The sequence below is a fragment of the Trichechus manatus genome, unplaced genomic scaffold (genome assembly GCF_000243295.1).
Source record: "Trichechus manatus latirostris isolate Lorelei unplaced genomic scaffold, TriManLat1.0 scaffold00052, whole genome shotgun sequence".
Taxonomy (NCBI): domain Eukaryota; kingdom Metazoa; phylum Chordata; class Mammalia; order Sirenia; family Trichechidae; genus Trichechus; species Trichechus manatus.
Genome location: NW_004443988.1, coordinates 14,854,977 through 14,881,578, shown reverse-complemented (window position 1 = coordinate 14,881,578; position 26,602 = coordinate 14,854,977). Strand labels below are relative to the sequence as shown.

Genomic DNA, 26,602 nt, shown 5'->3' with positions numbered 1-26,602 from the left:
CATCAAGGTAGAAATTAACAATAGAAAGAGCAAGGAAAAAAACTCAATTACATGGAAACTGAATAATGCCCTGCTTACACATCACTGGGTAATAGAACAAATCAAATAACTTCGGGTAGTCATGACAGATATTCAACCAATGATATTTAAATTTTTTTTGGTTAAGCGAGGCAATGTATATTAATAGGTATGCTTCTCACCCAGTATTGTCTTAGTCTAGTAATTATACCCTAACCTCTATTTTCTACTTATTCGTATTTCTGCTAACATCTTATTATGAAAGTTTTCAAGATATAGCAAAGTTGAAAGAATTTTACAGTGAGCACCAGTCCCCCCTCCTAGATTCTAGCATGGACATTTTACTGTTATCTGTTGTATTACATGTCTGTCCGTCTGTCTATCCCTTTATCCAGCCCTCAATCATCTTATTGTTTGAATCATTTTAGAGTCAATTGCAAACATCAGTAATGCATATCATTAACTAGAGCTCCAGATTTGCATTTCCCTAAAGAGTCCTTGGATGGCACAAATTGTTAATACACATGACTACTAACTAAATGGTTGGTGGTTCAAACCCACCCAGAGGTGCCTCAGAAAAAAGGCCTGGTGATCTGCTTCCAAAGAATAAGTTTTGAAAACCCTATGGAGCACAGTTCTACTGTGACATTCATAAGGTTGCCATGAATCAGAATTATCTCCACAGCAAATGGCCTTTAATCTCATCCAGATTTGTTTAGTTCTTTGTGTAAAATTTGCAGACAATGAAATGCATCTTACATCTTTTTTTACACATCTTGCATCTTTTTTTTGGTTACATCAGGGATTGCATCTATGTAACCCAAACCCTATCAAGGTATAGAGTGTTGACATCATCACAGAAAGTTGCCTCGTGCCCCTTCTCAGTTATTCCCCAGCCCTACCCGCTCTCAGAGTAACCACTGTTCTGATTTTTCCCCCCCAAGTAAATTCATCGTACCTGTTCTAGCACTCACTCTAAATGGACTCACAGTATGTACTTGTTTTTGTCTGGCTTCTTTGATTCAACATAATGCTTTGGAGTTTCATCAACATTGCATGTATCGGTAGTTCATTCCTTTTTATTTGCTAAGTAGTATTCCATTGTATGGAGCCCTAGTGGCACAGTGGTTAAGAGCTAGAGCTGCTAGCCAAAAGGTCGGCAGTTGGAATCACCAGCCGCTCCTTGGAAACCCTATGGGGCAGTTCTACTGTATCCTATAGGGTCACTATGAGTCAGAATTGACTCAACGGCAGTGGGTTTGGTATTCCATTGTATGGTGCCCTGGGTGACGCATATGGTTAAGTGCTCAACTACTGATCAAAAGGTTGGCACTTCAAATCCACCCTGAGGTCTCCTCAGAAGAAAAGCCTGGCAATCTACTTCTGAAAAATCAGCTACTCAAAACCCTACGGAGCGAAATATGTAAAACTATAATGAAGAAAATTAGAATGTCATAATTTTATTGCCCAGGATTTGTTTTGTAACTGAAACTCCTGAAGGTACAATCCCCCAACCCAAAAGAATATTTCCTCATGTTTGAAAGGCACCAGCAGACCACTAGACAGATGTTCAGCCACTGGCCTGTGGCCAGGTCATTATCTGGCCATGATGCTTGCCCTCTTGGCTATGAAGAAGCAGACATTCACAAAGGGCAGCCTCTTGGTGGTGTTTGTCCCCAGAACCTAGGATGGTGCCTGATGAGAATTCAGCACTCAGTAACTTTATGTGGAAAGATGGCAAGCGCTTTTCCTCTTCAGGACATCAAAGTTCCCTATTACAACCAGCAAGGGAGTTTTCACTGTCAACAATTATCTTCAGAACATCCATTTGTCACGGCGAGGGCACTGCCAAAGATCTGAATACCCCTTTGGCCTGTGAGTGTGGGAGGTAAAGGAGACACCCCTGAGGACACTGTGGGAGCAGCCAAGACTGGGCAATTAGCCCAGCTCATCCCCTGGGCAACTTGGAGGCCTTGTGGCCATTTTGCTGTGGGAAATGAGGGTTAGGCTTTGGGTGACCTCTAACCTCTCATGTCACATCAGGTTGGGGAGCCTGAACTGTGGAGCCTTTGGAACCTAAAGCTTCCCTAGGTGCTGCTTAATGTCTCCATGTGAGTGCCTCATAGCATGTGTTCCTCTCCGCCAGGCTATGTCCTCAGAGAAGCACTGTACACGTATGCACACACAGCTCCTGGCAGATAGGTGGATTAGTAGGAGACCCTGGGGGCTAAGAGGAGCTGCTTTGCCTTCCTGGTAACCCAGCACTGTGCCTCACAGACATAATAGATGCTTAACAAGTGTGCTGAAGGAGACAACAAAGACCCAAAAAAACAAGTGATTGGATTATATATGACAGTCTAGGAGCCCTGAACATCAAAGGCAAAGTTGAGGAACCAGACTGAGTGACGGGGAGGGAGAGACAGTTCGGAAGCAGCAAGGAAGTGCCAGACCCGACCTGGTGAGAGCCTGAGCCCTTCAGGCCTCAGCTCAGGAGTGAGCAGTGAGGCAGACAAGCATCGGTGCTCGGGAGGTGTATTCTGCGCAGGGAGAGACCCAGCCACTGAGAGTCTACTTGGCCATGCGCAGCCAGTGAGAAGCAGCCCTTGATCACCAAAAGATAAATATTTGCGTGCGTCCTACAGAGCGGATCAAAAACACACCCTTCAGGGAGAAACTTCTCTCCCATTTACCTCCCCACTCCCTGTTCTGCCCTGGGTCCCAGACCAGCTTCAGCAATTGCCAAGTCCCCTGGGCTGGAAGTAGGATCCATCACAAGTCCTGAGCCATTCTCCCGGCCTTGGAGAGTGAACAAATTAACAACCAGGGAAAAAAATAAACTGCCAGCTCCCCTAAGCAAGGAACTCAGGGTAGACACAGCTCCTTTGCCTAAATACAGGCATAAGGGATCCACGGACTTTGAGTGCCTTTCCCCCTGCATAGACTTGTGTGGGCCCATTTCCACAGCATAGGCACTCATTACCGAAGTACAACAGGGTATGTACCTGAAGTCTAACTTCAACTGTTGCAGCTGTGAAGTAGCAGGTTCGTGACATTTGATTCTGCCCATTAAGCAGGGTCTTCACCTACCCACATCAGGGGCCTGAGGACTGGTGGCTCCACCCATGCCACCTAGCCACCTGCGATAGAAGCCCAAGAATAAAAGGTGCCCCCTAGTCCTTATAGCCAACAGCATTGGGTGTTCATAGTCCGGCTGCAAAAGCCACCCACCTACGTGCTCTAGGGAACAGGGACATGCTTTCCTCCTGGACACTCGGGGGTGGCCGTCAGCCCCCTGCCTTACTCAGAGTGTGTTCCCCTTCTGCTGCCAGATGCCTGTGCCTACACCAATCATCCGTGCCTGTCTAGGACTGTAAGTGAGAGCCTGCACCACACACTTGGTGGCTATCTACCTGGGCACCTGAGCTGAGTCCATACAGGAGGAGTGGGCAGACTCCTGAGCTCACATACCTAGTAATAGATCTAACCACCTGGTGACAAGATATTAGAGCTTCAAAGGTGCCAATAATCAAACTAGCTCATATGAGCAGCCTATTTGGACATATCAAAACAAGAAGCTAGGACACAGTAAGCAAACAAAATAAATAAATATAATAACTTATTGATGGCTCGGAGACAACAGTCAATATCAAATCACATAAACAGGCAGTCCATGGTGGCTTCAGCAAGCTCCCAAAATAAAGAATCAAGAAATTTTCCAGAGTAGGAAAATTTTGGGGTATTACCAGAGGCAGAATACAAAAGACTAATAAACAGAACTCTTCAAGAGATTAGGAAGGAAATTAAGCAAAACACAGAACATGCAATAGAGGAAATTAAAAAGATTAGAGAAGAGCATAATGACAAATTTAACAGGCTGCAAGAAGCCACAGAGAGACAGCAATCAGAAATTCAGAAGATTAACAATAAAATGTCAGAATTGGATGACTCAATAGAAAGTCATAGGAACAAAACTGAGACAATGGAAGTCAGAATTAGTGACATTGAAGATAAAGCACTTGACACCAACTTATGAGGAAAAATCAGATAAAAGGATTTAAAAAAATGAAACCCTAAGAATTATTTGGGACTCTACCAAGAGGAATAACCTGAGTGATTGGAGTACCAGAACAGGGGGGATAACAAAAAATACAGAGAGAATTGTTGAAGATTTGTTGGCAGAAAACTTCCCTGATACCATGAAAGATGACAAGATATCTATCCAAGATGCTCATCAAACCCCACGTAAGGTAGATCCCAAAAGAAAGTCACCAAGACATATTACGAAAAGTCATCTACAAAGGAGAGTCAATAAGAATAAGCTCGGACTACTCAGCAGAAACCATGAAGACAAGAAGGCAATGGGATAACGTGTAAAGCCTTGAAGGAAAAAAATTGCCAGCCAAGAATATATACATATATAGCAAAACTGTCTCTCAAATATGATGGAAAAATTAGTGCATTTCCAGATAAACACAAGTTTAGGGAATTTGCAAAAACCAAACCAAAATTTCAAGAAATACTAAAGGGAGTCCTCCAGTTAGAAAATCAATAACATCAGATAACAACCTAAGATTAGAACACAGGACAGAACAACCAGATATCAACCCAGATACGGAAGTCACAAAAGCAAACCAAAGCTAAAGCACTGAAAATAGAGAAAAAGATGTTAATATGTAAAAGATGACAACATTAAAACAAAAAAGAGGGAGTTAAAAAAATGTAGACATAGATTTTTCATATGGAGAGGAAGTCAAGGAGATATAAAGAAATAAAAGACTGGTATAAACTCAGAAAAATAGGGTTAAATATTAACATAATCACAAAGGAAACTAACAATCCTACAAGTCAAAAAAACTAGAAAAATAGAAAGACTCAGCAAATATAAAAACAAGTGTACTGAAGGAATGTTCACAGGAGAAGGTGAGAAGGTAGGTCTGAAGGGAAGGGCAAGAGCAGTCAGAGTGTCTTAGTTTCCCACTGCTCATAACAAAAATACCACAAGCATTGTTGAAATTTATTTTCTCACAGTTCAGGAGGCTCCAAGTTCAAATTCAGGGTGTTGCTCTAGAAGGAGGCCCTTCTAGAAGCTGCAATCCTTAGCATTCTTGAGCTTGTAGATGCATGTGCCATGCACATCTGTTTCTATATGGTGTCTTTCCACTGTGTGGATCTCTGTCCATTTTGACATTTTATTACTCAGAAGTGTGAGGTGTAGGATCTACCCTACACTGATAGGACCTCATTAACATAACAAAAGGAAACTTTCCAAACAGGATCACATCCACTGTACAAGGACCAGGAATTCAGCACCTGTCTTGGGGGACACAGTTCAGTCCCTAATATCAGTGCGTGATGGAGACAGCACTGCCAGAAGAGGGGACGAGTCACAGGACCCCCTGGTGGCAACTGCAGTGCAAGGACTTGGCAGCCACCTTTCCTTTTCTTTAGCACTATTCAGGGGCCACTGGCCTGTTTGAGAGCGAGGCCTCCCCTTCTCAGCACTGACTGTGAATGTTAGACGGGCTCTACCTACAGACTAGCACATCAGCACTGAGCCACATGGACCTCTGCTGCTGGGAATGGATCTGAGGGGCAGTGCTGTCTGGACTTCCACATTTCCCACGGTGGGAATCCTTGGCCGCTGACCCATGTGATAAGACTGTGATAACGCTGTTGTAATAGTACTTCCGTAGCATTTTACAAAGTGCTTTCAAGTGCATAGTCTAATTTATCCTCCCAGCAAACTTGTGGAGTAAATATTGTACCCATTTTATAGATGAGAAAGAAGTTAAGTGTCTAGCCCAGGTCCCCATAGTCAGCCAGGGGTGGGCCACATCCCCCTGCTTCAACTTATGGGCAGCACTCAGATCTTCACTGTTAAAGGACTCATGGGTTCCTTCCCTCCCCAGGCTCTCAGTGTTTGAGGCTCTGGGAAGGTTGTTGCCTACAAAACATAGCAGTGAAGCAGCTAGGCTTGGTGCATTGCAGACACACTAGAAGTTACCTTAGAAGCCAAAATTAGGTGAAATTATCCTAATGAAGGAACTGGCCTCGAGGCAGAAAGAAACCTCCCTGTCTCTAATCTGACGATCTGGATTTTGTCCATCACATGCTGAAATAAGCCTGTCTTCTTCTTCTGGTCAGTACAACAGGGTTTGGATTCCTGATCCTGAAGAAGTTTGGAAATCTGCTGAAATAGCAAAGGACTACAGAGTTGGCGATAAAGTCCTACGACTCCAGCTAGAGGATGGAACGGTGAGGGTCCCTGCTGTGAGTGGCTGCAGTGATGAGTGAAGGGGTAATTGGGGGTGGAGACGAGTCCCAGAGTGGCGTAGATGGTTAAGCACTCGAATACTAGCTGAAAGATTGGCAGTTTAACTCTACCCAATGGTGCCACAGAAGAATGGCCTGGTGATTTACTTCTGAAAAATCAGCCATTGAAAACCCTATGGAGTGCAGTTCTACCCTGACACATATGGGGTCACTGTGAGTCAGAGTTGACTTGACAGCAACTGGTTTGGTTTCTTGGTGTAGGGGGTGGGGATTGGGGCAGAGGGTCCTTGTAGGGGAACCCAGGGTAGGGCACCAGCACCCTCCCCAAGTGGCTTCCTGGAGCTGTGGATCCACTGATGTGTTTTTAACACTCTCCCTTCCCTCCCAACCCCCAGTCCCCATAGAGTGCCCTACGGCACCCAAGCCTCTCTCTGTGCCTAGGTCCCAGACACAGGAGACAGCCTACGCCCTGCCCTGCATTCAGGTCTTATTTGGAGAATGCTGACAAGTGACCAGCAATTTTGGTTTCCTGTGTCTCAGCAAAGGAGCCCTGGTGGTGTACTGGTTAAGTGCTTGGCTGATAACCTAAAGGTCTGTGGTTTGAATCCACCAGCTGCTCCAGGGGAGGAAGATGTGGTAGTCTGCTTCTGTAAAGATTACAGCCTTGGAAACCCTATGGGGCAGTTCTTCTCTGTTCTATAGGGTCATTATGAGTCAGATTGGACTCAACGGTAATGGGTTTGAATTTCAGCTGGGAGACTGGGTGAAGAGAAACTTGGAGGGAATAGTTTGCAACTGGTAGAGAAAAGCCTCAAGATGGGAAGAGGAAGAGAATTAGAGGAGAGGGAAAAAAATAGGAATAGAGAGGGAATTGGGAGGAGAAAGACAGAGGGAGGGAAAGACAGTGTATGGGTATATAGAAGCATGTAAGGGGGGTGTGTCTGGGAGGGAGTGTGACAAGGAGACAGGGACAAGGTGACGCAATGCCCAGCCATGTCTCCTGAGGAGCCTGTCAGCGCTGGTGGGCAAGATGTGGAGGATAGGCTTTCACAGTTGTTCCCATGAAGGGGTGTGCCTGCAGGTATTCAAAGGCTGCTTGTGGCTTTTGATTATCTAGCAGCTCAAGATTTTTCGTTTGCTTTAAGCGTCCATGTCCACCGTGAGTCATTAAAACATTAACACAGCCCCACTCCTGTATGGCTCTAATGACATCTGGCTCCATGCTGTGGCAGCCGCACATTTTTTAGAATCAAGCATCAAAGAGCTGGACAGGGGATTCATGCTCCATCTGACACTGGAGGTGGATATTAAAGTGCTGGGATTTCCAGGGCATGTCAGTGTTCTCTGTGGAGAACCAAACAAAACAAACAAACAAACAAACAAACCACCACCATCAAGTCGATTCCAACTCACAGCAACCCTACAGGACAGAGTAGAACTGCCCCATAGTATTCTCGAGGCTGTGAATCTTTTTTTTTTTTTTTGATTGTGCTTTAAGTGAAAGTTTACAATTCAGATTAGTCTCTCATACAAAAATTTATACATACATTGTTATGTAACCCTAGTTGCTCTCCCTGTGACAGCATACTCCTCCTTTCCACCGTGGATTTTCCATGTCCATTCAACCAGCTCCTGACCCTCTCTGCCTTTCATCTCGCCAAGGCTGTGAATCTTTACAGGAGCAGACTGCTACACCTTTCTCCTGTGGAGCAGCTTGTGGGTTTGAACTGCCAACCTTTTGGTTAGCAGCCAAGTGCTTTAACCACTGTGTCACCAGGGCTTCTCTTGTAGAGAACAGGGCACAGGATCTTCAATCAGACTGTCCTGGACTTGGGGGCAGTTCCTGTGACCCTGCAAAGGGAAAGAGCACAGAGGTTGAGAGCCGACAGTCGGCGGGTCACTTGCTTCATTTGTGACTGTGGTCCCTTACTGCACTGCTCTAAGCCCCCATGTCCTCGTGTGTAACATGGCATCACTAAGCATCTGCACCACAGGGCTGCTGAAGATCAAGTGAGGTCATCCATGCGTGCGTGCGTGTGTGTGTGTGTGTGTGTGTGTGTGTGTGTGTGTGCATGCGCATGTGTGCAAGAGTGCGAGAGAGACACTGCAAGAGAGTGGTGCTGTTTTCATTTAGCCTTCCCTTTCCCATCAAATCCACCCAGAGGCACCTTGGAAGAAAGACCTGGTGATCTGCTTCCAAAAAGTCAGCCATTGAATACACTCTGGAGCACAGTTCTACTGTGACACACATGGGCTTGCCATGAATTGACTTGATGGCTGCTGGCTTGGATTTTTTTTGTTTTGTTTTGTTTTCCCATCAGTAACTCCCTGCAGTATTTATTGAGTACTCCCTGTGCACAGTGGTTAGGGCTCAGGCGCTTTGTCTGGGGAGAAACAGCTCAAGACAGCAGCTGCAGTGGGATCAGGTGGCCACATTCCTGGCCCTGAACCCGCTGCCCAGGGAGGAGGGAGAGAGGCAGGTAAGATGGCAGGCAGCCAGGCCACTCTTTCACTTAACCCTTGTCTATATCATGAAGACCAAAGCCTCCTCTGTGTAGGAAAATGTCAGTCTGATGTTCTTCACATTTCTCCCCCAACCCCAAAGATGGACTGACTCACTCACTCTCTCATGCACACACACACACAATACACGCACACACATGCATGCACAATATGCACACACAGCCCACACACGCATGTATGACACATGCACACATACAATATACACGCATGCACATGCCTGATACACATGCACATACACAATATACACATACAATAAGCATACATATACACACATGCACATACACACGTATACACAATACACATACAGCACACACACATGCACATATACAATATGCACGCACACACATAATGCACACACATACACTCATGCAGACACAATACACATACAGTATGCATGCACATACACAACATGCACCCACATACGCACCATATGCACACATGCACATACACAATATGCACATACACAATACACACACGTGCACACACAATACGCACACCTACACACATGCACATACATAGTAAGCACACACATACACATATACCCACATACATACACACAGTATGCACACACATGCACAAACACGCACACACAGTGGCTGAAGTTGCAGGCAGGGTTGCTGATTCAAAACAGAAAACAAAAAAAATCAGACAAGGAGAGTAAAAAATATATGAGAAGTATTTTTCTTGATTTTATTCTCAAAATTAAAGTGTGGTGATTAAGAATATTCTGGGGCTGGGGGCAGGTCCACAGTGGTTGCATTGGTAACAATAGAGCAGGCAGCTGCTGTGAGGATTAACTCCCAGGAGTCCTGGATTGCCCTGAGATGCTCTTCTAATGCAAAACAGACGAACAAGTAAACAAACACTGTCAGCCTTGATGGGAGGCTTTATGACAGTGAAAGAGCAAGGCTTCCGACCAGCCAAATCCACACTAGGTGTGTGACCCCAGACAGTGAACTCCACCTGCCTGAACCTTTCTGAGTGTCTGTTAGTTGGGGTGGCAGTGCCCTCCTTGGAGGGCAGTTCTGAGGGGTAAATGGAACCATCAGTGTTGAGTGCGTGTCCTGGTCCTGCACTGTGGGCACTTGCTCAGTGGCCGCTGCACCACTTTTGGGGGCTGATGCAGGACCACGTGTCAAATGGAAGTCAGCGGTGCTGATACCATGAAAGCAGCCTGGGCAGGTAGAACAGAAACATGCTTGCTGTGTGACCTTGCCCTGTGCACTTTACCTCTCTGAGCTTCTCTTCTCCAAGCCATGAAATGAGGATGGAAGAAGTTAGAACAGATGATGATAAGGTCCCAGGATGCACTGATATTTTGAGCCCAGTCATCTCTGGTGTTGACTGGGAAGAGGAAGATATGCTAGTCCTTGCCTTCATTCTGCTCAGGCACTTACGTTTGGAATTCTGGGTTAAATATGACCCAAGAGAGGCCAGCCTGGGAAAGTTACTTAGCCCGGGGCTGAGGATGACAGGAACAAACAACTCTGCAGGAGAGCTGTGAGCCCTGGGCGTGCGGGTGCTGCAGACAGGAGTCCTGTGCACTGAGGGCCCCTCACAGAGGGACCATCGCCCACACTGGCCCCTTCAAACTCTTCTCATCCCCAGGACTATTGGATTTCAACAGTTTCAGCAATCTTAGACCTGTGAGGGACCTTAGATCATCATAGCATTTCAGCAGCAGAATCCCATTTTCAAATGAAAACTTCCATGGAACCAACGTCTAAACCATGTAGAAGTGGAGCCTTTGTGGTAGAATCAGGTCAGGCGCCCAGCTCCCTCCCCACATGGCTTCCCTGTCACCCTCGCTGAGGCTTCTAGGACCCCTGATCTAATACAGCCCTTCTTTTCACAGATGAGAGAAGCGAGGCCCAGAGAGGGTAAGTGATTCATCCCAAGGCACACAGCCAACGCCTGGTCCTCTGGCCCCCCAGTCCAGAAATCTTTTCACTACTCTAAGAGTCAGCTGTGAAGATGATCTTCTCGTTGCTATACATAAGGTTGTTTTTCAGAGTGTCAGAGATTGACTCTGATGGGAGTGGATAGCACAGTGGTTCAGCAGAAACACCAAAAGTCTTTTATTTCCAGAATTTTTTAATTTCGTCTTTGTCCACAGGAGCTGGATTATCCCATTGATCCGAAATCTCTGCCGCCACTTCGGAATCCTGACATCCTCGTGGGCGAGAATGACCTCACGGCACTTAGTTATCTCCATGAGCCCGCGGTCCTCCACAACCTCAGGATCCGCTTTGCAGAGTCCAAACTCATTTACACCTACAGTGGTAAGGCAGCTCTTCCAGGGAATAGGAATGGCACTGAAGCAATGTCTGCTTCTAGAGTGCCCTGAGAATTATGTTTACATTCAAACCGCAGACTTAACGCCAAAATGTGTAATCACACCTAATTAATTGCTCAGATTTCTGACTAAAAGGTACAGACATTTGAGTGTCACTGATTTTGTTATATAAGAAGTATCTATGTGGGGAGAATCTTCAAGAACTAAGACTGAACTACCAAGAAAAATAGATGTGGATAAAGTGTTGAGTTTCTCATTAGATGTGATACGTGTTATCACTTATTTTGGACAATGGTATTATTTTAATTACATTGTGCATTGCAAAAGCCTTTCCATTTTGGGGCATTCTCACATGTCATCTCAACCAGCCCTCAGTATAGCCTGGTGATATAGGTGGCAACAGAGGGACTGGAGATGCAGACCATTAAGTAACTTGACCAAAGTCACCCAGATGGTTTAGCGAGTGGCAGAGTGGGAGTTTCCTGGAGGGACAGGTGACAGTAAGAATCCCGTAACTGTATCTGACATCTTTCCTCAGGAATCATTTTGGTGGCCATGAATCCTTACAAGCAGTTGCCCATATATGGAGATGCCATCATCCATGCTTACAGCGGGCAGAACATGGGCGATATAGACCCGCACATATTTGCTGTGGCTGAAGAGGCATACAAGCAGATGGCCAGGTAGCCTCCTTTGAGGCAGGGCTTCCTTTTGCTCTTCCAACGTTCCCTGCCTTTACAGTGGAGGGGGAATGCCTGATTTGGGCTCATTGAAAGAGATTGTCCGGCCAGAGGGGAGTGTTTCATTCAGTATACTACATAGGATGGGAGTCCTTGGGTGGTGTACACGGTTATAACTGGAAATTTAGAGGTTCGAGTCCACCCAGAGGACCTCAGAAGAAAGGCCTGATGATTTACTTCCAAAAAATCAGTCCTTGGGTCACTAATGGGTTTTGGGGTGAAAGTATAAGGCCGTGTCTCTTGTTCCTCTCCCTAGTGGTTATTTCTGTTTTCCACATCCCCCCATTTTATAGCTTTTTCTTTTTCTAAATAATTAATAGCCCAACATAAAGCCTTATCTGCAGGCATCTTTGGCATGGTCAGCAGTGTATTTAAAATATCCCTCCCCTGGTATTCTCCTTGTGTTAAAGTTTCTCCCCACTCCACCAATCCTCTTGGACTCCCTCTTCGCCCTAGTCCTTGGCCATCACATGGACAGCACTGGCTTCTATGTCAGAGTAGCAGAGCTCTGGCTCTGGGACCAAAATCCTGGGGTTTAGATTCTGCACTGACCGTCTGGACAAGTTACTGAACCCCCCTGCCCTCAGTTTCCTCATCTGTAAAGTGGGGATAGCAATAGTACCTAAACTATAGGGCAGTTAGAGAGGATTAAGTGAATTAGTGCATGGAAGGTGCTTAGAACAGCACCTGACACCTAACATATGCCAGCTACTTTTATTGTCATCATTCAGTCACACGAATGTCCTTTTTACCTGGTGGTCTTGGAAATCACATGGCGTCTCCATGAGTCAGAATTGACTCGATGGCAACTAACAACAACTTGGAAATCAGAGCAGATTCCATGAGGACAAGTGTGTTTGTTGAGTTGTGTGTCTTGGAGTAGAGGAAAACCCCAGGGTCAGCTGTCAGGAGACCAGGCGTCAAGTTTGGCTCCTTGATTTACAGACTAGGTGACCCTGCCAGGTATATCACTGTTCTAGGCCCCAGTCTTGTCATTTCAGAGTTAGGCATGCTAATAATACTTTAGAGAACTTTCATGAAGTTCAGGTGATACAAGAATAACTGGTGAAAGCACTTTATTATCTAATGAGCTTCCGCAGTAGACGAATTTCACACGTTGCTGGAGGAATGAAGCGTGTCCTGTGACCACTGGGAGAGGACTCTTGGGAGCGTGTGCCTGGTTTCCTCTGGACTTTGCCATCTGCACCTTTTCCCTTCGCTAACTTTGCTTTGTATCCTTTGAGTGCAATAAATCTTAGTCATGAGTGTGGTTATACGCTGAGTCCTGTGAGTCTTCCTAGTGAATCATCAGATGAGGTTGGTTTTAGGGACTGTCAATGCAGGGGAAATAGCGGGAAACAAAATTGTGTGTTCAGCATGATCACATAGAAAAAAGACTAGAAGGAAATTTACCAACCTGTTGAAAATGGTTACTTTAGAGTGATGAAACAGCTTCCCTTCTTCCTGCTTGCCTGCATTTTTCTTAATGAGCATATATTGCCTTTTTAATGGGAAGAAATGAACATTTAAAAAATTCCTTTTATTTGTTTTAGAAACAATAAAAATCAGTCAATAATTGTAAGTGGGGAGTCAGGTGCTGGGAAGACGGTGTCAGCACGCTATGTCATGAGGTACTTCGCCACTGTCAGCAAGTCAAGCAGTAACACCCACGTGGAGGACAAGGTTCTAGCATCCAATCCCATAACTGAGGTGAGTACCCCTGCAGGCGGTGAGTGGGGAGCAGGGTCAGAGGCAGTGGTATGCTCGTGATGGAGACGTGGGCTTGCACAGGGTTGGTTTGTGTGTTGGGCCGTCCTTGCTAACTCAAGTTCCCGCCCTTTAAACACCAAAGAGGTGAGGGGAAGGCCAGGAAGCCTGTTCTCCAGTAGGATTTGAAGGAGGCTGGGACAGAGATCACTCTAACGTGGGGCTACCTGAAATTCTGCCATCGGACTTTAAGAGCCCTCTGTTTACGTTTACATTTACGTTTGTATCCAAGAGGATGTTTCCTCAGCTGCAGCCATATCTGGTACACTGGAGTCAATGATAAGCTGGAGTCAGCTGGCACGGGTACACCCGAGTCAGTGATAAGCTGGAGTCACCTGGCACCGGTACACTGGAGTCAGCTGGCACCGGCTTTCATAAGCTGCAGTTGTTAAATACTTAGGACTCTTGTGAGTTATTGTTAAACCTTTGGTGGCTTGAAATCAGTCATGGTGGGAGTATTTACACCACCATATTGGTAGACACTACAGATCAAGATTCTTTTTTTTAATTTAATTTTTTTTTCTCAGTCAGTTTATCAGCTCACCACTGATGAGGAGGGGCAAGGCCAACTAGGATGGCTCCAGGGGTGAGGAGACAGTCCCCAAGGAAGAAGGGGTACCTGAAAGGCACAGGGGAGGGCCACACAGGCCAACTCTGGTTGACTTGCAATGTGGAAGAGGATCTGTTTGGATATATTTGGAAGCATAGCAAAAATAAATAATGGTAGACTCCTAGATCTCATCTTTTTTCAAATCAAAATCCCCAGTAGATATTCTTCAGATACCTAGTTTGTTTCAACCACTGTACCACATAATGCAGGAGGTAATAAAAAAGCCTAAGATCCAGTCCCCAAGCTTAAGTCTTCTCTAACCTAACATAAGCATATTTTAAAGTTAATAGAAACATAAATCTAAGACAGCAATAGAAAAGTTGTCAACAGACAGTGTCCACTTAAATGCCCAGTGGATAACTTTGTGTGATGATCTCTTCAGGGTTTGTCTCCTACATGAGACTGTAAGCTCTGTGAACACAGAGACCATGTGTGTTTGATTCACCTCTGCCTGGCACCTACCACAGTTCCTGGCTCATGTAGGCGTTCAGTAAATACATGTGACAGAGGGCACAACAGGCCAGCAGGAAGTATGAATGAGAAGGGGCCACTCCTAGGTGGAGGGTGCTCAGGAAGGGCCTGGGGAGGGCCTAGTGCTGGGGAAGGGGAGATGGAATATAAGAACAGAAGTAGAAATGAAAACTCATGCCCAGAGGATAGGAGGGGTGGGATGGAGTAGTTTTTTGTTTGAATGGAAGGTTTGAGTATGGGTAAGGATAGAAATAAAGGTTGGAAGAAGGATATGAACTTTTAATTGAGCATCTACAATATTTGGGGCATGGATGAGTTGAAGCACTTTATATTAATTATCTCATGTAATCCAACTCTGTAAGGTACATGTTATTCACATATTACAGATAGAGAAATTAAGACTTGGAAAGATAAAATAACTTGTCCAGCTTCACACAGATAGCAAAATTGGAATTGAGGACCATGAAACATCAGAACCCGTGCTCTTTCTCATCCCGCTCAGTGCCTCCCAGTGAGACTGAGGAGAGCCTTGAACATCAGGCTAAAAATGTGTCCTGTTGCCTGTTAGCTGGGAGCTATCCCTCACCTGGCCCCATGGTTCTGCCCTCTGCTAATCAACCCTCCCCCCAACATACAGGATCAGATTTTACTAAAAACAGCTCCAATAATCCTGATCCAAAGATTTTTTTAATGTTTTCCTTTCAAGAGAGCTGTCTGTTTTGTAGGCTGTTGGAAACGCCAAGACCGCCCGCAATGACAACAGTAGTCGGTTTGGGAAATACACAGAAATCAGTTTTGATGAGAGAAATCAAATTATAGGAGCCAACATGAGAACTTACCTGCTGGAGAAATCCAGAGTTGTCTTTCAAGTAAGAATACAAATATTAATTAAATTTCCTTTTCCCCAACTTTACAGGTATTTTTTGCATTTATATGCGTACTTATCAGACAACCTTCATTTTTCTATGCTTGACAAGTAGAGTTTTCCTAACTTTCATTTGCAGTTTGGGTTTCTTTCTTCTGTTTATTAAAAAAAAAAATTGACAAATAGATACAATATCAGTGGAGTTATATGATTAGGGGAAAAAGTTATGACTTCTTAATTTGGGGCACTTAGAAAATTCTTATAGTTTAATGCACTCAACTGCTAACCAAAAGGTTGGTGGTTCAAGTCCACCTAGAGACTCCTTGGAAGAAAGGCATGGAGCTCTGCTTCCAAATACTCCACCACTGAAAACCCTATGGAGCACAGTTCTACTCTGACACACATGGGGTCGCCACAAGTTGGAATCAACTTCATGGAAACTGGTTTTTGTTGTTATAGTTTAAAAAGTGTATTTATTTTTCTAGACAGCAAAAAGCATTTGAAACAGACAAAGCTGTTAGACTGGCTTTCCTATTAGGAAGGGGATGGGATTAGAGCTAGTGAGGTAGAGTTTAAGAGAAAGTCTTTTCTGTTAGTAAAATGGAGAAAATTTCCTAATTTTGGCCCAGTATGAGAGCAACAGTAAGCCTTGTATTGTATTTTCTTAAAAATTTCAATTAGTGTAAATCAGTTAAGGAGCCCTGGTGGTGCAGTGGTTAAGTGCTCAGCTGTCAACCAAAAGGGCAGTGGTTGGAACTTACCAGCCGCTCCATGGGAGAAAGATGTGGCAGTCTGCTTCTGCAAATATTACAGCCTTGGGAACCCTATGGGGCAGTTCTGCTCTGTCCTGTAGGGTCACTATGAGTCAGAATCAACTCAACGGCACACAATGACAAAACAACAATGAATGAATTGTTATCATTTTGTAGAATGTTTTCATTTAATAACATTTTCTCTGGGGTCATTATTTGGAAGACTGTCTGGGGCCACCCAGTTCTCACTCAGTGAGAAGAAGGCCCAGCCAGCAGCACCCAGCAGAGAGAAATGGGTTGGCCACAGCCTTGTTGACCACAGTAAAAAGCACAGGGAATATCAGTGTCCATGATGTCAGCATTGTTGCTCAGATTTTGGCATCCAGGGCCCACCAGTTGAAAACCTGAGATTTTCACTTCTAAAGGGTTGATGTCATTTTCAGGACTTTTCTTTATTTTGCAGTCAGAAAATGAACGCAATTACCACATTTTCTATCAGCTTTGTGCATCTGCACAGCAGCCGGAATTTAAACATCTTAAACTGGGTACGTGATAGATGGGGTGTGGAAGGGACTTTTCTCTGTATGGGTTTACATTCTAGGTTACTTTCTTCTTATTATAGTAAAACAACTTTCTCTAAAAGTATTTCGTCCAAAGACATAAGATCCCTGGATTTCAGGATGGAATTGATGGATCTAACTAAGGAGATAGATTAGGACTGCAGGGCAGGGCAGGTCCAGGGAGGGGGAACCCCTTCAGCCCCATATTCCTTTTCAAAGTGCATTGGGTGATTGTGGTCACACAACTGGAACTACCTGAACAAGGCCTCCTGACTGAAATTTGGACATATTTCCATATTTTTAAATTATGATGAATTACATATAACAAAACATTGGCCATTTCAACCATTTTTGTAAGTACAATTCAGTGACATTAATTACTTTCACCATGTCACGTGATCATCATCACTATCTGTTTCCAGATTTATTCACTACCCTTCACAGAAACTCAGCACGCCTTAAACAATATGCTCCCCCCATTTTGCCCACCAACCCATCCTTGGTAACACTAATAAACTCTGATCTCTGTGTATTAGCCTATTCTGGATGTTTCATGTAAGCAGGACCATACAATATGTGTCCTTTTGTTCTGACTTACTTCACTCAGCATAATGTTTTCAAGGTTCATCCTCCTTATCTTCTTAAACAGAGTGTCCCTATCATAATTTGAACTTCCTTGCTGACTCAGAGTCATAATTATTTGTAATGATAATAAATTATACATTAGGGACAGTCACGATGTAGAACTGCTTGTTCTCAGCACAAAAGGCCAGGCTCCTCTGATTGTCCTGGCTCTTCAGCCATGGACATTTATGCTGTGTTAGTAGAAGAGAATTGTTGGAGGCAATTCCCAGTGTGACGGAGTTGAATGCACGCTCTGTAGAAGAATCTTGGAGAAACTACTTGTACTCTTTGAATCTAAGTTTCTTCAAGTTTCACATGAAAATAATACTCCATGTCTTGTCTGCCAAACAGGATGTGAATATGACTATGAAAAGGCTTCCTGAAGGGTCACCTACTATTCAAATGTTAGGTGTACATATGTCCATTATCTTGATTGTGGTGATAGTCTTGTAAGAGTATACATATGTCAAAACTCATCAAGTTGTACATTTTAAATGTGTGCAGTTTAGTGTACATCCAATATACCTAAATGAAGCTGAATAAAAAATTTAGAGGGAAGTCAAGGGGTGTTACTTAAGGGGTACTGAGTTTCTGTTAAGAGTGATGAAAACAATTTGGAAATGGTGAGTAGTGATGGCTGCACAACGTGGGGAATGTAATTAATGTCGCTGAATTGTACACGTAAAAAGAGTTGTACTGGTAAGTGCTTTGTAATATATATTTCAGCACTTTTTTTTTTTTTAATTTAAGTATAGGAACAAAAACAATGAGCTTCAGAATCAGACAGGCCTGTGTTTAAATTCTTACTGTTTTTTGAGCCTTGGCTTCTCTGTAACGTAGATTTCTGAGAGATAAGCTAGATGAAGTTTATAAAGTGCTTAACATAGCGCATTAAGTGTTAACGTCTTTCCTTGCTTTTGATAAACGTGTATGTACTAATCTCTGCATTACAGACAGGGTGAATCTTGCTTTTCGTTTCAGGGAGTGCAGAAGAATTTAATTATACAAGAATGGGAGGCAGCACTGTCATTGAGGGTGTGGACGACAGAGCTGCCATGGTGGAGACCCAGAAGACCTTTGCACTGCTGGGTGAGTGAAAGCATCCTCTCCAGGGTGTGGCCACTTCTCTTAAAGAGGGAAACAACGAGGTGCCCCGTGCGAGTGTCTCCTAAAGACTCCTGATAAACTCTACTTTTAGGATAAGCAAACCAGAAGATGTTTTAAAGGATCTTGTCAGAGCTTACCCAAAATGGTCAAGAGTGCTTTTCCCTTAAAGATCTAGAAATCAGCTTGTGTTTCCCTCGGGCTCACTGTTAGAGACATGAGCTATGAGGCCTGTGGGTGTCCATAAGGTCTTCTGGACTGACTACAAAGAGGACTCGTGAAAGCAAAGGTCCAGTTCACTTCAGAAGTGTAATATGGACCCTACTTGACCTTCGTAGATATCTTGATGATGACAATAAAATAGTGGACACCTACATGGAGCTTAGAAGTCCCTGGGTGGCAATTAAGCACTGGGCTACTAACCAAAAGGTTGGCAGTTCAAACCCATCCAGAGGTGCCTCAGAAGAAAGGCCTGGCGATCTGCTTCTGAAAGCTCAGAGCCATGAAAACCCTGTAGAGCATAGTTCTACTCTGACACACCTAAGGTCTCTATGAGTTGGAATTGACTCTACAGCAACTGGTTTGGTTTGATTTTTTTTATATGGAGCTTACTATGGGCCAGGTACTGTCCTAAGCACTTTATTATCCATATTAACTCATCTAAGCCACCCAACCACCCTATGGGGTAGGTGCTGGTATTTCCCTCATTTTACAGTAGGGAAACTAAGGCACAGAGAGGATAAATGATTTACCGAAGATCACATAGTAAGTACAGAGCAAAACTGGAATCTGCACTCAGGGGTCTTAAAACACCTGGGTTTTCAATCAGGGATGCCCTTTATCACCACTCTTATTCAACATTGTGCTGGAGGTCCTAGCTCGAGCAATTAGCCTAGAAAAAGAAATGAAGGGCATCCAAATTGATAGGGAAGAATTAAAAGTATTTCTATTTGCAAATTATATGATCTTATACACAGAAAACCCCAAAGAATCCACAAGAAAACTACTGGAACTAATAGAAGATTTCAAGAAAGTATCAGGATACAAGATAAACATACAAAAATCAGTTGGATTCCTCTACACCAAAAAAGAGAACTTCCAAGAGGAAATCACCAAATCGATACCATTTACAATAGCCCCCAGGAAGATAAAATACTTAGGAATAAATCTAACCAAAGATGTAAAAGATCTATACAATGAAAACTACAAGACAGTACTGCAAGAAACCAAAAGAGACCCACATAAGTGGAAAAAATATACCTTGCTCATGAATAGGAAGTCTCAACATTGTGAAAATGTCAATTCTACCCAAAGCGATCTACAGATACAATGCAATCCCGATCCAAATTCCAATGGCATTTTTTAATGTGATGGAGATACAAATCACCAACTTCATATGGAAAAGGAAGAGGCCCCAGATAAGTAAAGCATTACTCAAGAAGAAGAACAAAGTAGGAGGCCTCATACTACCTGATTTTGGAACGTATTACAACGCCACGGTAGTCACAATAGCCTGGTACTGGTACAACAACAAATGCATAGACCAGTGGAACGGAATTAAGAATCCAGATGTAAATTCATCTGCCTATGAGCAGCTGATATTTGGCAAAGGCCCAAAGTCCATTAACTGGGGAAAAGACAATGTCTTTAACAAATGCTGCTGGCATAACTGGATATTCATCTGGAAAAAAACTGAAACAAGACTCATACCTCCCTCACACCATGCACAAAAACTAATTCAAAATGGATCAAAGACCTAAATATAAAATCTAAAATGATAAAGATCATGGAAAAAAAAATAGGGACCACGCTAAGAGCACTAATACATGGCATAAACAAAATACAAACCATAAGTAACAATGCAACAGCACCAAAAGAGAAACTAAATAACTGGGAGCTCCTAAAAATAAAACACTTATGCTCATCAAAAGACTTCACCATAAGAGTAAAACAACAGCCTACTGACTGGGAAAAAATTGTTGGCTACGACAAATCCGATCAGTGTCTAATCTCTCAAATCTATAAGATACTGCAAGACCTCAACAACAAAAAGACAAATAACCCAATTAAAAAATGGGCAAAGGATATGAACAGGCATTTCACTAAAGAAGATATTCAGGCAGCTAACAGATATATGAGGAAATGCTCACGATCATTAGCCATTAGAGAAATGCAAATCAAAACTGCAATGAGATACCATCTCACCCCAACAAGGCAAGCACTAATCCAAAAAACACAAAATAATAAATGTTGGAGAGGTTGTGGAGAGACTGGAATACTTATAGACTGTTGGTGGGAATGTAAAATGGTACAACCACTTTGGAAATCGATGTAGTGCTTCTTTAAAAAGCTAGAAATAGAAGTACCATACGATCTAGCAATCTCGCTCCTTGGAATATATCCTAGAGAAACAAGAGCTGTCACACAAATAGATATATGCACACCCATGTTCATCGCAGCACTGTTCACAATAGCAAAAAGATGGAAACAACCTAGGTGCCCATCAACAGATGGATGGATAAACAAATTATGGAATATTCACACAGTGGACTACTACACAACGATAAAGAACAATGATGAATCCGTGAAACATAACATGGAGGAATCTGGAAGGTATTATGCTGAGTGAATTTAGTCAGTCGCAAAAAGACAAATATTTTATAAGACCACTATTATAAGAACTCAAGAAGAGGTTTAAACAGAGAAGAAAACATTCTTTGATGGTTACGAGGGTAGGGAGGGAGGGAGAGGGTATTCACTAACTAGAAAGTAGACAAGAATTAAGTGAAGGGAAGGACAGCACACACTACAGGGGAAGTCAGCACAACGGGACTAAACCAAAGCTAAGAAGTTTCCTGAATACAACCAAACACTTTGAGGACCAGAGTAGCACGGGCAGAGATCTGGGGACCATGCTTTCAGGGGACATCTAGGTCAACTGGCATAACAAAGTTCTTTTTTTTCAACTTTTTTTTTTTTTAATTCATGTAATTAAATGAAGTTTACATTTCAAGTTAGTCTCCCATACAGAATTCTTTTTTTTTTTAACATACATTGTTTTGAGATCCCAACTGCTCACCCCATTCTGCGACAGCACATTCCTCCCCTCCGCCCCTGATTCCCCTTGAACATTCAACCAGCCCCTAACTCTCTCTGCCTTCCCCTCTCACCTCTGGACAGAAGCTGCCCCTTTGGTCTCTTATATCTACTTGTCTAAGAGGCACATTCTTCACGAGTATCACTTTATGTCCCAGAGTCCAGTCCAATCCGTGTCTGAAGAGTTGGCCTCGGAGATTGTTTTAGTTCTGGGGTGATGGAGCGACCGGGGCCATGCTTTCCAGGGCGCCTCTAGTCTTAGTCAGACCATTAAGTCTGGTCTTCTTACTAGTATTTGAATTCTGCATCCCATCGTTCTACTGCTCCGTCAGGGACTCTCTGTTGTGTTCCCTGTCAGGACGTTCATTGGTGGTAGCCAGGCACCATCTAGTTCTTCTGGTCTCAGGCTGATGAAGTCTCTGGTTTATGTGGCCCATTCTGTCTCTTGGGCCAATACTTTCCTTGTGTCTTTGGTGTTCTTCATTCTCCTTTACTCCAAGTGGTTGGGACCAATTGATGCATCTTAGATGGCCGCTCACTAGCTTTTAAGACCCCAGGTGCCACTCACCAAAGTAGTATGCAGAGCATTTTCTTAATAAGGTTTGTTATGGCATAACAAAGTTTTTTAAAGAAATTGTTCTGCATCCCACTTTGGTGAGTGGTGTCTGGGCTCTTAAAAGCTAGTGAGCGGCCATCTAAGATACATCAATTGGTCCCAACTCACCTGGAGTAAAGGGGAATAAAGAACACCATAGACACAAGTAAACTATTAGCCCAAGAGACAGAAAGGGCCACATAAACCAGAGACTGCCTCAGCCTGAGACCAGAACTAGATGGTGCCCAGCTACCACAATGACCGCCCTGACAAGGAACCCAAAAGAGAGTCCCTGACGGAGCAGGAGAAAAGTGGGGTGCAGAACTCAAATTCTAGTAAAAAGACCAGACTTAATGGTTTGATTGAGACTGGAGAGACCCTGGAAGACATGGCCCCTGGACTCTCTGTTAGCCCAAAACTAAAACCATTCCCGAGGCCAACTCTTCCGACAAAGATTAGAATGGATATGGGACATAAAATGATACTCATGAAGAGTATGCTTCTTAGCTCGAGTAGATACATGAGACTAAATGGGCAGCTCCTGTCCAGAGGTGAGATGAGAAGGCAGAGAGGATTGATAAAAGCCCCAGCTCCATAGCAATAATGGAGCTGATTGAATGGACACGGGAAATCTGGGGTGGAAAGGAAGAGTGTGCTGTCACAGTATAGGGAAAGCAACTAGGGTCACATAACAATATATGTATAAATTTTTGAGAGACTAACTTGAATTGTAAACTTTCACTTAAAGCACAACAACAAAAAACACCTGGATTTTCTAGGAAGACCAAACCCTCTGTCACTCAGTTGCTGGCTGACACCAGTGAGGCAGGGACGACCCTCACAGGGCAGGCAGGTGTTTCCAGTCTTCCACACCTAACTTCCCACACGGAGCTCATGTCCTGAAGATCATCTACCAAGCGTCACTTGTAAAGATACTCATTTTCCCATTTTTTATTAGTCTAGACATTTAATTTATCCATTGATCTGTGCCATTTAGCTGTTGTCATTACCATTGACCTCTGGTGGAAAAGAACACCCTGGAAACAGTCAGACCTAGCCTGGACCATTGTGCTTCTCGTTGACTGTAGTTCAAGCCAGTGTTGCTTTTGCATTACTGTGTTTCTCTGAAGATAATTATGTAATTGGGGACTTAAATTCTTTCTGTCCCATTATTGCTATGGAGCTGGGGCTTTTCATCAGTCCTGGAAGGCATAAAGTAGTTAAGTGAGTAAGTTATGGATCACGAAGAGATTTGGTGGGAGAGCCAAAAGGAACATTTCCAAACTTTGCAGTTTTAGTTGTTTTTCTTCATCACTTACCTGTTATTTTTTATCATGTTGGTGACCTTTTGTCATGTTAGAGGCACTTGTCCTTCAAATGGAGGTGTTAACTCCAAATTGAAATGCAAATGCCTGGACTCAGTTTGAGCAAGAGTCTTCCATTTGTTTTTGGTTTGAAATCTTTTGAAACTTTGGTTTTGTGTAGTCTTTGAAGCAGAGAAAGCTCTCTAGGTTTTGAAATTATTTAAGAACATGATATAGCTGCTATTGAAATATTTCAGGTTTCCTCAGATGAGAAGCAGTGGGTGGCCACATCAGCTCTTACCGGCATTTAGGACCTGCTGTGACACAGACAGTTAAGCACTTGACTACTGACCAAAAGGTTGGTGGTTGGAACCCACCCAGAGGCACTGGGGGAGACAGGCCTAGTGATCTGTTTCCAAAAGGTCACAGCCTTGAAAACCCTATGGAGCAGTTCTACTCTGCACACATGGAGTTGCCTTGAGTCCGAATCGACTGTACCTACCACCAAAAGCAAGCTCTTTTGCTTGGAGGGGATGGTGGGAGTCTCCAGTCTTCACTCCAGGCCATCTCAGCAGGGTGGTGCATATCAGGGAACACGGGTTTCATGGCAGTGAGCCTCCCTGCCTGCCCACCCACCCACCTGTGTCTCTAGGCTCCTTGGCTTCACTGCGTCATTGACCCACACCTGTGCTTGCCCACTGAGCAGAGACTGGGGGTCCTCACCTAGCGAAGCCTTGCTCACAGCTGGCAGGTTCTGTTTTGATTTACAGCATTTTACCACAGTCCTTCGTAGCAGCTGGTTTGGCTTACTTTCGGCTCTGTGATGTGTGCTAATCCCCACGTGATGACAATATTTTATTTATTCATAATTCATGCTCCACGTACGCCAGTGAGGGTCCCAATGGGAACCAACTGGCACACTCAAATTAGGATGAGAGGAGGAGGGTTTCTTTACAAAGGGACCAGCTACAGAGATGTGGGTGGGGGCTGGGCATTATTTTGGATAGTGCAGGAGGGGGTAGAGGGTAGCAGCCACAGAGCTGTTCATGGCCCTTTTCTGTCAGGCCAAGAAAAGGAGAGAGAGAGTTAGGTAAAGTCAGCCAGCAGACCAGGAGCAGTGGCCTCTGTCAGTTGGCCATCATACCCAGTCCAAAGCACCTTTGAGGGAAAGATACCAGGGAGAGATAAACCCAAACTCTCTCTTCTCCTCTCTGTCTCCTCCTGGAACTCCCAACTTGTCAAACACAACTAGAAGGCAGAGCACACGAGAGCCTGATGACTTGGTTCATACAGGTCAGTCTCCGGACCAGAGCAGAGGATTTGGAAGGGCAAATGGAATCCACCGAGCATCCCACCTCAAAAGGAATTCAGTGAGCTTGTGAGAAAAAAACAAAACAACGACAACAACACATTAAAAATAAAGAAAACACATAGAATAAATGAGAGCTGATTCTCCAGGAAGCTGATATGAAATGGTTACTCAGATATTAACTTTTGCGACTTCCTAGCAGTCACAGCAAAAGGAGAAACCTAGTAGGATGTTGACACATTGTCTGTGAGCCTGTGGAAGTCGAACTAGAGAAAACAATGAACAAGATTTTCCCTGAGTCTGCTTCGCACTTTCTGTTCCAGTTCTTTGCACTGTGTCTTGAAATCATTCAGGTGCTTATCTTCCTAGTAATTAAATAGGAGAAGAAATGCATAATTCCTAACTTGGAGACATTTTTGTTTTCAGGTTTCAAGGAGGCTTTTCAAATGGATATTTTTAAGATGCTGGCAGCCGTTCTACATCTGGGCAATGTGCAGATTGCAGCCGTGGGCCATGAGACGGCTTCAGTCACGGTAAGATGCTGTCTGTCCACATGCCTGCTCCTGTGTCTCATCCTTCTTGTGCTTGGAGGGTCATCAGTAGAACCGTCTCCTGGTCAACTTGCCTTTGCATTTTAGCACTGGACATAGTTGAGCCCACTGGGGAGACCAGTTTAACAGGAATGAAGAAGAAGGTTTTCCGTGGGTTGCCTTCAGGAAGAGTGAAACTGCTTCCCCTTGTGATGTTTGTTGTTGTTAGGTGCCATCTAGTCAGTTCCCACTCATAGTGACCCTGTGTACAACACAACGAAACACATTGCCCCATCCTGTGCCATCCTCACAATCATTGCTGTGTTTGAGCCCATTGTTACAGCCACGATGTCCATCTTGTTGAAGGTCTTCCTCTTTTTTGCAGTGGTAGAAGGGGAAAAAAAATCCATTCTTTGCTTTTCTTCTATTCAACAAATATTTATTGAATACCCACTACATACAGCTGGTAATTTCTCGGCTCTCTGGTGCCTGCCGTTTAGGGAGAGAGCACAGAGCACAGTGGAGTATGTACTTTTTGGCCCAGTGCTTCAGTCTGTTGCCCTATGACCAGGAAGTAATTCTCCTTCCTCTCTCTCACAGTGAGTGCCCCTCCCATCCCCTACTTATGTCCAGCCCTCACGGGGTGTTTCAGCTCACATAAAGACTTGGACATTTGGAGAGAGGAGCTGGGGTAGGCCTGGGGTAATAACTGTGGTGTGCTTGAAGTGGCATTTCTTCCCTCTGTCTCCTTCCTGCTTTACCTCAGAGAAGCTCGGCTTCTGCCCTTTTTCTTCTCTCTCATAGGCTAAAAATGTGATTTCCACCCAGCAAATGACATCCCAGGGAACTCTATCCCATGAATTTGTTACAAAGGTAGTATTTTGGAGGAAGAATTAAAATCAATAGGCTAAAAATCCCTTGGAAATGATTCTAAGAATCTCTGTAGGAAATTACCGCTCCTATAAATGATTGGTCCTAGCTTTGGGACACATACAGTCTTCATTTGTATCAGGAACTTGAAATCTTGGGCAAATTAAATTTGGAGGAGACATCTTATTTCTTAAACACTGCTGCCACTTTGTATTCTCCTCTGTAGCAATGCCCATAGCTGATTTTTTTTTTTTTTTTTTTTTTTTACTCAGAGCATTTAGTTCATTCTTTAAAA

General features: G+C 43.9%; 1 protein-coding gene across 1 annotated transcript in view; it reads left to right on the top strand.

Annotated features, from left to right (window-relative positions):
• Nucleotides 1–26,602, top strand: part of MYO5C (myosin VC) — a 121,259-nt gene that overhangs the window by 19,264 nt on the left and 75,393 nt on the right. The window contains exons 2-9 of the mRNA XM_004377672.1: nucleotides 6,163–6,273; nucleotides 10,931–11,096; nucleotides 11,649–11,793; nucleotides 13,404–13,560; nucleotides 15,424–15,567; nucleotides 16,779–16,860; nucleotides 18,481–18,588; nucleotides 25,334–25,440. Of these exons, the coding sequence (XP_004377729.1) occupies nucleotides 6,163–6,273; nucleotides 10,931–11,096; nucleotides 11,649–11,793; nucleotides 13,404–13,560; nucleotides 15,424–15,567; nucleotides 16,779–16,860; nucleotides 18,481–18,588; nucleotides 25,334–25,440 (1,020 nt within the window). The remainder of the gene's footprint in view (nucleotides 1–6,162; nucleotides 6,274–10,930; nucleotides 11,097–11,648; nucleotides 11,794–13,403; nucleotides 13,561–15,423; nucleotides 15,568–16,778; nucleotides 16,861–18,480; nucleotides 18,589–25,333; nucleotides 25,441–26,602) is intronic.